This window comes from Varanus komodoensis, unplaced genomic scaffold (assembly GCF_004798865.1).
Source record: "Varanus komodoensis strain SLA01 unplaced genomic scaffold, ASM479886v1 scaffold3, whole genome shotgun sequence".
Taxonomy (NCBI): Eukaryota; Metazoa; Chordata; class Lepidosauria; order Squamata; family Varanidae; genus Varanus; species Varanus komodoensis.
The window spans coordinates 2,934,524-2,945,684 of NW_025335761.1; the positions used below are offsets into that span (position 1 = coordinate 2,934,524).

Sequence of the window (11,161 nt, forward strand, 5' to 3'; positions counted from 1 at the left end):
TCCAAAGGGTTAACAAATGAGTAAACAAAACAAGAACTACTTTGAGTTTTGTACTTTATTATCAGTGAGCAAGGCAGATTCTGACACAGTAGCATGTAATAATGCTGAAAAAATCCTTTTCCTTTGGTAGTTAAAATATGCAACATCTAAGGAACATTTATGAGCTTGGTTTTTTTCAGCCCTTAACTGTTGCCCCTTCTGAAGAACTTGAGTGCTGATGGTCATTCCTTTAGCTTATTTTACTAAAGCAGAATGTCCAATCGTTACTTAAATCAGCCTTGGTTTAAAAACCAATCCATCTTGTCCTCAATCATGCTGTACAGAGGTGGGGGGGGGGGTCCCTCTGTACTCCCATGCATTATTTCATTTCTATATTGGCTATAGCTCTCTGGGTGGTTTACAACAAAAAAATTAGAAAAGATTCTTGTGCAACACTAAAGGTGCATAACCTCTTGATAATCAAATCATTTGATAAATCTTCAGCATCAAAGTCACTGATCTGAATCCATTCTGTGATCTAATACTAATTCAGCAGCACTTTAAACACTTTTGAAGGTCACTGAGATTTGGGGTATGATATTCATCTTTTAAATGTGAAAGCTTGTACCTAAGTAAATATCTGCATCTAGACAAGAATATGAAAACGGCACTAACACAGCCAAGATGTTGTTTACATTGCAGTTGTCCTCAACTGAGCAAACAATTGTAGCAGATTGTATCATGGATGGCATTATGCATCATTAAGAAAACAGGTAATAGATGCCAGGAACTGTATAAAGCACATTACATATGTATAATCTATACACTGATAGTGTGAAAGGTATTATCTTAATTGCTAAATAGTTTTGAAATGCTGCCAGTTAATGTTAGCGTAGGTTCAGACAAGTGATAAGAATGTCACAAGGTAACATGACTGGATTACAAAAGGGTTATTCTAACATCACACTAGAAATTCTTTAATTATAGAAACCAGAACTGAAGGAGCAAGGAAGCTCACACACTGATAGTAACCATGGACATTAATACATCTGGTACTACCTAGGCGGAGAGGCCTTCTAGCAGTTCTGAACAGAAGACAATCAGTGATGAAAAACCTGTAGGTCTGAGTGCTGTAGCCCCTTTATTACTACAATATAGTCTTGCAAACAGGTCCAAAAGAAAAGCAAGTTTACACTTTCAAGAGATCCAGGAGCTCTCTGCAGAACAAAAAGTGCTTGACAAATATGAACCTCAGTTACCCAACTATGTAAATGATTAAATCACACAGAATAGATTGTCAGCTTGTAAATAGAACACAGTATTAAAGACACACACAATGCAGTACCTACAGTATAATAAATTTCATGCTTTTACACACTTGTTTTCCATGACTTACACTCCTCTGTCCAAATGTGGTACTTTCTCCAAAGGCTATTTGTCAATAGGTATTACATTTTACACATCAGAATAGTTTGGCTCTTCTGTTTCTATGGTTAGAAATAGACCAGCTGGATGATTATAAGCAAAGAAGCTATGCCAAGGATTATCTTGCTACCTGTTGTAACTGGACTGCTATTACACAAGTCTCTTGAGCAGCATCTGAATTTGAACGTACCACTACTAAAATGCTTCCCAATGTAGTCCGTATTGCAGTTGGCATGTTCCCAGCAGCTAGAGATATTTCTTCCAGCTAAAAGAAAAAACCAAGATAAAGGTTGCTTACCTGTAACTGATGTTCTTTGAGTGGTCATCTGTGCATGCACACACATCGGGGGAGAGAAAGGTGAAGCTCCCATCAGAAACAGCCTAGCTTTGAAATCTTCCTGACACAGGCCCTATACAAGTGCAGAGCCTGCATGTGTGATGCACAGAGACCACGGAGAAGAACTTCATGTACAATTATAGAAACTGTACGAGTTGAGGGGGAATGGGGAGAAAGGGAAGGAGGGGGGAACTGTTTAGGTAATGTCTCTCAACAACTCTGATAAACAACCAACAATTCCATTTGGAAGTTATTAAAATCAGGCCAAAAAACTTGCCATTAATACAAGTACACCTTGCCAAGTATATCCTGTGTTAAGAAGTCCAACTGTACATGAAATACCTTAGGCTGTAATCCTATGTTTAGACACCAAGTAGTTCTTTGACTCTCAGCATCCCTTCAGCCAGCCATAGTAGATATGGCAGGACTTCTAGGACTTTCAACCATCTAATCTTACATAGAAGTGTGTCCTTAGTGTTGCTGTTTCAGAAGTAGTTGTGTTTCACCTGAGAAACCCATGAACAGTCAAGGAGGAACATTTTGCGTAGAACTACATGAACTTCACCATTATGCAAAAAAAGTAGTGAGAAATTCCAGCTGCTCCCCCTAATAGTAACTGATACTTTGTGTGTCTGTCAGGTTGGAAGTCAAACAGAGCCAACCAAAAATAAGGTAAGTGTTTCTATACTCAGGAGATCTACATACATAGATGAAAATTAAGATGAACACCATTTGTGGTATAGAGGTAAGAATAATGGATTAGAATGGAGACCCAAGTGCAAATCCCTACTTGGACATGAAGCTGACTGGATGACCTTGAGCCACTCACTGATTTTCAGCCTGACCAATTTACAGGGATAAAGATAAAATGGAAATAAGGAGTCTGTAAGCAGCCCTGGATTCCTTGTGCAAAAAAGTAAAATTTAAATATAATAAATGTTTGAGACTTCAAATGAAAGCTGGCAACTTTCTGTAAAGCATCAAGGAAACCATAACATTACAATGCCACTTCCTAAGAGAAGTACTTTTGGCAGAGGAAGGAAAATGACCTGTTTGATACCTCATCACAGGGGTGTCAAACTTTTTTGGCTGGGGCAGATTCTCCCCAGACCAATGCAGTGGGGTGAGACTCTCATAAAGCCCCTTCCCATCCCCTGGTTGTACCCTGGGAACCAAACTCCCCCACAATTTCATTAGAGATTTCCCCAGGACCCCACCTATTACCTGACATTGTCGTCTTTCCACCTACCCCCCCTGTTTTTGTCTATTTTGGAAGAAGCACACACCCTAAACAGATATGGCTTCAAAGGGAATCTCTTCCACATTCCAGCTCAGTTGCCAAATTTGCTCTGTTTGGGATGCTTGGCTGAATTGTAACTATTATCTCCAATATCTGATTGGGCAGGCTAGGGAGGACTTCTCTCCACGTTAGCCTCCAAGCAATGAGGCACAGCCCTGAGTTAATGAATGGAATATAGAATCTAAATAATAAAAAAGGCCTCTATAGATAAGATGAATAATCCTGAAGACCAGAAGTTCTCCATCCCTGCCCCAGCACCTTCTACTAATATCAGAGACATACATCCTGAGCTTAAATTGTTCCTTCATATGCCATATACAGAAGAGCTGCTTTTTTCCTCCACTCAGATAAATTCTGGGTAAGCATTAAAAAGACAGTTAAAGGTAAAGGTTATCCCTTGACTTTAAGTCCAGTCATGTCTGACTCTAGGGGGCAGTACTCATCTCTATTTCCTAGCCGAGGGAGCCAGCATTTGTCTGCAGACAGTTTCCATGGTCATGCGGCCAGCATGACTAAACACCAAAGCGCATGGAACGCTGTTACCTTCCCACCAAAGTGGTACCTTTTTATCTACTTGCATTTGCATGCTTTCGAACTGCAAGGCTGGCAGGAGCTGGGACAGAGCAACGGGAACTCACCCTGTTGTGCAGATTCGAACCAGTGACCTTTCTATCAACCAGCCCAGCAGCACAGCAGTTTAAACCACTGCGCCACCTGCATCCCTTATAAAAAGAGTTATGTCTGCTTAATACCAAGTTTTGTTGTTGTGTTAAGTCATCATAAACTTACGACAACCGTGTGAAAGCCCTCCAGAATGTCCTATCCATGACAGTCCTGCTTAGCTGTTCTAAATCCAAGGCTACAGCTTGCTTTATGGAGTAAATCCATCTCATATTTGGTCTGTCTTTTCTCCTCCTGCCTTTGACTTTCTCTGCATGCTTGTCTTCTCCAGTGCGTCTTGCCTTCTCATGGTGTATCCAAAGTATGACAGCCTCAGCTTTGTCATTTTTGCTTCTAGGAAAAAGCTCTGGATTGATTTGATCTAGGACCCACTTGTTCATTTTTCTGTTAATCCAGGGTATTCAAAAAGCCCTTGTCCAGCGGCATGTTTCGCATGCATCAATTTTCTTGTCAGCTTTTACAATTTCAATTTCTTCACTGTTGGCACTTAAGTTCTGTAAATCTTCTGTGGTCATGACTGCTTTCTTAATATCTTGACCAATGATCCCTAAAATAATTCCTAGAGATGAGGCTTCATTTGAAAAACGAGTAGACCTCAAGTAAAGCAGGGATGTGGGTACACACAGCAGTCCCACAGGCTGAATTCCACACTCTCCTGGCTTATGTTGAAATCCCCAATGGTTTGAATAGGGTTTTGAAAACAAACCCAATAAAACACACTTGGAAGACTACACAGATCCCAGTATTCTCTTCCCAAATGAATTCTACATCTTAGGTCCTGGATAACACATTTAGCTGTATACCAAAAGTCATTATTTCAAAATATTTTGGGAAATATATAAAGACAAATATAAACACAATTGGCCATCATTCTAAATGCCTTTAAAGGGGGATTGGACAAATGCCTGGAGGAGAATGCTATCAATGCCTACTAGTCCTGATGACTACATATTACTATTAAAGGATTTTGTGCATCAATTGCTGGGACACACCAGCAGGAAGATGCTGTTGCATTCATGTCCTGTTTGTGGGTTTTTCCTAGGCCACTGATCAAACAGAAAGTTGGGCTAGATAGACTTCTGGTCTAATCCAGAGTGGGTGGTCTTATAGACACTGTACAACTATCTCCCTTTAGGAAGACTATCAAGTAAGTACTTAAGTTTTACTTGAGGTAAGTCTAAGTGAGGTTACATACCACGTTCACCAAGATAAACCACCATGCAGCGATCTTCATTTCCTTGGCATGTCACATTTTGTGAACATGGGCTGGAATCACACTTAAAGCATTTTAGGGCACTTCCTAAATGAAAGGGGGAAAAAAGCAGGTTATCTAAATGCAGTCTTCCAAAATGAAACTGAATTCCTTGTAAATACCTTGAACGGCAATATTGAACCACTAATTATTAAAATGTATCCTACATTAGTTTAAGCAGACTATCCTGCCCTGTTAGATCTGATGCAATCATGCAACTCAGCTGAGCTACAAAATCTAGTTGGCGAGTCTGAAGAATGGTGAGGCTAGATCAAGAACAGAGGATTCTCCAGTAAATATTGCTAAGCCAGTGAGCTGTTCTAGCCTAGTCTGAGAAGATTAAGCCTGGCAGCTGGGCTTAAGGGGGGCCTTACCTAGTTGGGTTCTCACTCAAGATGTTCCCAGGAAGCCAAAGAAGAAACATGATTTTATATAAGGAGATTCTACACTCAGAAGGCCATAGCCAGATCAATCAAGCTATATGACCAAAACCATGGAAGGCTCTTACTGTCTTCTACATTGCCAGCACTATTGTGAGTGTGTGCATTATGTCAAATGCATCCCATTCTCAGAGCCAAGTTGTGAACCATACAAAGACTCTTTCATGTAGTAACCCAGCACAGTGGGAGCCACTTTTGGTGACTTGGTTCTTCATTGGTGCTAAAGTATTTGAAGACCCACTGGTACAGAAGAACTGGGACAGTTTTTTCTTTTCCACTAACTGCTTGTTGACCTTCCAATTCAAGGGAAAACCCCAATGTATTCTAGAAGAATTGCTTCTAACACACAGAATAAGGTTCTTCTTCAATTATCTAGTCATCCAGACTCCATGCTTATCACCCTTAGCCACCATTAGAAAGAATCACCACCTACTTTACAACCTGCACTAATCAGTCCAAGGAGTACAAGCTACCACTTCCTCCATGCTTTTCTAAGCCCCTTGCTCTGGTTTTGCAGCATTTTACTGCAGCACTCCAATACTTACCAGAATGGCTGAAGAAAGCCAGAATGAAAATGCTCATCAAAGCTGTGATAAAGAAACACTTCATCTTGATTTTTCTTCTTTAACCTAAAAAGCAGCAAGATGTTTTGATTTGGTATTATGTGTCTCCCTATATGTCTCCTTTAGTATCTCCCAAGGCATCCAACAAGTTTAAGAGATAGCAAACCAACCGTCTAGAAAAAGAAAAGAAAAGAAGAAGAAAGGCTTTCTTTCCCAATAAGCAGGGGGAACTAGATGAAGTGGAAAAGGGAAACTGCACAGCAGTTGAGGGTTCTCAGGTAGGAGTGGGGTTAGCAGGTGGCTGGGAGGGAAAGTGTGCTTGGAAATTTTGGGGAGGGATTTTTTTAAGAAGGAAAGTGGGAGCTAAGAAAGAGGGAAAAAAAGCCAAGTGACAAGCTGAAAGGAAAGAGGTGAGAAAGTCAGAATTCAAGCTGGGGACACTCCAACTTCATGGATAAAATGAAGTGGAGGAAAACCAGGTAAACCAGTTTGGGTTCCTTGCGAGAGAAAAAAGGCAGCTTATAAATGCAGTATAATAATGGTGATGTCTAAGACATTTAGGGCAAATACTACACATAAAAGGTAACACCACGTTTCATTTCCACCCAGGAGTAACAGGAGCTCACATTACAAAAATAAAACCCGTATTGTAGGTCTACTTTACTCCCAGATTTTTCCTAAAATAATTCACTAGGAATGCCATCCACTTGGGGGCTATGTTATTGACAAATCACTTGCTGTTCTGGCATTTTTCCCCAGCACCAAATTTATTAGCAGGAAGAAACCAAATTTTAAATAAATACCTTAGTCTAATTTAGCAATGGTCAAGCCTGAAACTGGGTAACACCTGCTTGACACCACCTTCTATTAGTGTTTAACTTTCGGATTCAGTTGCAAAAATGCCTTGAGTAAACTCACTTGATGAAAACACAGAACCAGTTAGGTCTGACCCAGGAGGCAGTGACATGGAAGCACTCAGGACACCTATTCTTATCTGATAAATCCATCAGGGAGGAGGAGGACAGGACTGCAGGGTTCACAGTAGGAATGAGCAACTTGTGCCATTCCACATGTTGTTGGACTGCAACTTCCATGAATCCTCACTGACTGTATGGACTGAGCTGGATAGAAGTTACAGTCATACATCTGGAGAAGTGCCATCCATCCATCCATTGTACCCTGGGAAGGGCTTGTTTAATAAAAAAAAATTCTGGCCACTTATTACAATTATTAACTGTAAACCGTTCATGAATACGCACAAGTGATGACTAAGATTTTTTTTTCCAAGGGGGCTGCATTCTGGCATTTATGAACAAATTCAATAAAACCTCAGGAAGTAGTATAGTTTAAAAATCAACTGATGGGCATGCATCTTTAACATTTCAATCAATAATTATTTTCACTTGTTTTATTTTGCCAATATATCCATTCTAATTGTTCTTGCACTCTTCCACCAGAAGAGCAAACCTAAGCTACAATTCCAAACCAGTACACATTTTACCAGGCAAAAATTTGTATTAAGCTCAAGTGCAAAATGGGGCTTGATTGTGAAAGGGCGAGGACAGGACATATTAAAAATTAGCTTTAGAATTTTTAACAGCAACATCACCACACAGTACAACTTACTTTTAGTTGTCAACCCTTAGAAGTTTGAGGTTCTATGTTCCAATACTTCATTTACATTTTGAGCTCCAGGTGTGGCTTGTTCAACACAACCCTAGATCCTCCTCCTCCCATTTGCTGCTGAATAGCAAAGCATAGGATGGCTTTTGGGAGTATAATTAAGAATTTCTGATTTAGCAACAAGAAAAGTTGACCTTCCATTACCTTAAATTATGCTATAGAAATGAATAACTTATAGTAAAGAGGAATAGATTTCTGTGCAAACAAAATTATCACCTCCACTCAATTCAAATATTCAAAACCAATTCCTGGACTCAGAATTCCTTAATTCTCATTAACTTCCTCTGACTGATATGCTAATCCATCATGGGTAACTTATACACTGAGGTAAGAACCTTGACTATTTCACCCACATTGCCTCGTTTTTTCACTCTAGTTACTCTAGAACCTGCAAGAATGCATTCCACCTTTTCAGGAAATCTTTCTGTCCTTTCGCAGGAGAATGGGGGGTTTTGACAGTAGAATGTCAACTGCCCTGACAAATCCCAATTTTGGATCCCACATAATTGCACTACAATATCTTGATGCACCACTATACTTCGTCATACTAAAGAATTCATAATATGATCAAATATTTTCTCTTCCGCAGCATACTCCCCCTTCTTCTAATGCTTAAGTTCAAACGCCTACGTACACAACCCACCCAGCTACTTGGTGGAAAAACACAACGGAAGGCACGCGAAATTATGCGGGGCCGAGCGCGCCAGAAAGGCGTCGACCGCTGACGCAGCTGCCGTTGCTGCTGAACGGCCACGTGGTTAACGAATCGTGTTGGGAAGCTGGGCCCTCCGAAACCGTTAAGGAAGTAGTGGAAGTGAACTGGCAGCCTGGCGGGGAAGGGAGGAGAAGGGAGGAGAGCGCCAGCCGCCCCCATTCAAAGCTTCCCCTCAGAGCCACACCTTTCAAGTCTGGCAAGAAGGAAGCCTCAAGTGCAGTGAGACTCGCTTCTCCGTAGACATGCTTCGGGGCAGGGCGAGTCGTGTTCCATCAGGCAAGGCGCAGTTAGAGCTTTCCACTGCCCTCTGCAGAGAAGGATGGGCAGGACGCCTTACTGCCAGTCCGTCGCAGGCCTCTTCTCAAGCCCCGCGCTGCACCAGCTCTGATGTTGCCAGACTTACTAAACCCAGGCGGCCGCTGGGGGCGCTGCCAGCGGCCCCACCCTTCTCCCGGGACAAGCGCAAGCTTGAAAGGGGCTTCGGCGGAAAAAAGACCGCAACTGGAAGCGGTCCGGAATCCTCTCCAAGAGCGTGAGCCTCGAAAAAGCTTTACCTTGCACAACTCGTGGCAGTGCTGAGTTCGCGCCCTCGCCTTCTTGCGCCCTCTACAGAATTTAGCGGAAACGTTCCGTTCTTTATACTCGCCCAGAACCGCTGCCGGCGCTTCTCCTAAAGTCACAGCTATGGCTGAAATGCTACCTATTCCCCACCATGGCGGTCGAAAAAGCAACCCTGTTCTCTGGTTTCTGCTACGCTCCCCACAAAAGCAGTACCCTCAGACACGCTGCACAGCAAAACAGCCCTCGCAGTTCGCTTCCCCGCAGCAAGGCACCCTCCTAGACCTCTCGACGGGTATTCTGTCGGCAAGAGCACGCAAGCTAATACAAAAAACTTAACTACTAACAACGCCGCACGGACAGCCACTTACCTGCAACGGCTCAGAAGAAAACCCACTTGCTATAAGCACTGCAAGCACCCTACCAAAAAGACAAATTTGCTAAGCGGGCTGCCTCCTCCTGCTAATTTATAAGGCAAAGGTGGCCAGCCTCTTAATTCTCATTGGCTAAAGGCAGCTTTGGCAAATCCTGATTAGCTGGAAGGCGAAGAGGAATCCTTACGTCAGGGTTATAGCGGACATGGTCGGGAGGGGTTTTGACCGCTGCCAGAAATCTATTAGGCAGCTTCGGTAAGCGGGCTCCGGCGATGCCTGGCATTACCCAAAAGGCGTGATCTCAGTTCCTCCGTCCTGGCGCAGTTCCGCCCGGTGGTGCTTCCAGCTGGAGGGTGCGGCACCCAGTGCTGCCTGAGACCCACGTCCTTAAAAGGGCTGGCAGATTTTGGAGCACGGGCGGGCGGGGTTCCTCACCTTTTTGTTTCAGGCTTCCTGTCGGTTCAGAATCGGCGCTGCCTTTCTCCGTTCCCCATGACCGAGAGGTTGACGAATTCCAGCCATAACGCGCGGAGTAGCCCGTCTCCGACTGATCATCCAAAGAGTCCTGCAACAGCGTGGTGCCAGCTTTTCCTACGCGTTTGGGGCACATCGCAGCCCCGGCATTCAGGCCTCCGAACCTCGTCACACTTATTTTTTTAACAGCGCCCTCCAGACAGAACTGAAGGAAAAAACCTTTTCATGAAGCTAGGCAAACAAGGCAGCGGGAGCGGGTTTTCCCCCAAGCAAGGAATTGATACGCCCATGGCCGACCTCCATACCACCCCGCCGTCGTTGCACCTTTCCCCCCAAATCACTGCCGCCCAAACCCATTCTCGGGGAAAGGGGGGAATATTTCTGAAAAAAAGAAAATGGAAGCACGTGTAACAGCATATTATCAAACAAAATGCTTTATTTCAGTAATACCATATGCAGTCTGTATATTTTAGTATTTAAGAATTATTTTACACTTCCTGAATGTTTAAAGTATATTTCTCAAAATTTCCAGCATTAGGGATGAAGGTAAAACCTGTAGCATCTTAACATTAACACACTACTTCTGTTTGGAAGGAATGCCTTTACTTAAGATGGAGAATGTCCAGCCTGCAGATCCTTTTTCAGATCTGGAAAGGGGAGAAAGCAACATCAGGACTGAGTTGCAGCTTTCAGGGAGCACTCCTTGAAGGTACTTCTTTGCTTCCTCAACTTTCCTCATTTGACCAAGGTGCAGGAAGAATGAAGCTGCCTTGGTATTCAATGAAGACAAATGGCTTGTGAAATAGGTGCAAGGACCATGCTTCCATGTGCTGGCTGAGCCTCTTTTTTTGTGAAAGGAAAGGCATAGAGGTCCACGTCTCTGTGTATGAAGAAGTTTGGACCAAGCCCTTAAGCTTCTCCTTAGCATCATCTAACCTGCCCCCCCCCCAGGTTAATTGCAGAGGGCAATCTGGCAGCTGGGATTAATACCCTCCCCTAATTTAAAATAAACCCATGTATTAGCTGGACTTTGAAGCCTATAAGCTTCAAGATCATCTCTATCAGTGCTGAGGGTTTTTTAAAGGCACAGGAACAAACCATATATGTAATGCAATTGAGACCGAAAGCCGAATGGTACATTTTATCATGCTTTTAAAGAGTTAAGAGAATAAGACGAGCCATGCTGGATCAGGCCTAATTTCCATCTACTCCAGCATTCTGTTCACACAGTGGCCAATCAGATAGACAATCCCATAAACAACAGAGCCCTCCTGCCCAGGCTACTGGGGTGGGTAGGCATATTGCCTCTGATACTGGATATAAAGCCACCCCTTTTAAAGCCATCCAATTAGTGGCCATCACTACTTACTGTGGAAGTGA

General features: G+C 42.9%; 1 protein-coding gene and 1 long non-coding RNA gene across 2 annotated transcripts; both read right to left on the bottom strand.

The window, feature by feature from the left end:
- Positions 1 to 37: 37 nt before the first annotated feature.
- Positions 38 to 6,062, bottom strand: LOC123026412 (CD59 glycoprotein-like). The gene is made up of 3 exons (XM_044436015.1): positions 5,960 to 6,062; positions 4,918 to 5,022; positions 38 to 1,669 (listed from the first exon to the last, which is right to left on the bottom strand). Exons 1-3 carry the CDS (start codon positions 6,021 to 6,023, stop codon positions 1,473 to 1,475), a joined length of 366 nt encoding a protein of 121 aa, XP_044291950.1. The 5' UTR covers positions 6,024 to 6,062; the 3' UTR covers positions 38 to 1,472.
- A 1,539-nt stretch (positions 6,063 to 7,601) lies between these two features.
- On the bottom strand, positions 7,602 to 9,593 carry LOC123026413. The gene is made up of 2 exons (XR_006415299.1): positions 9,305 to 9,593; positions 7,602 to 7,743 (listed from the first exon to the last, which is right to left on the bottom strand). It is a non-coding gene; the product is annotated as an uncharacterized LOC123026413 (long non-coding RNA).
- Between the last annotated feature and the right edge of the window lie 1,568 nt (positions 9,594 to 11,161).

Coding starts and splice junctions, on each gene's coding strand:
- LOC123026412 (XM_044436015.1), bottom strand. CDS start 6,023: ATGAAGTGTTTCTTTATCACAGCTTTGATGAGCATTTTCATTCTGGCT. Junction 5,023..5,959: donor GGCTTTCTTCAGCCATTCTG/GTAAGTATTGGA, acceptor CCTTTCATTTAG/GAAGTGCCCTAAAATGCTTT. Junction 1,670..4,917: donor GGTTTATCTTGGTGAACGTG/GTATGTAACCTC, acceptor TTTTTCTTTTAG/CTGGAAGAAATATCTCTAGC.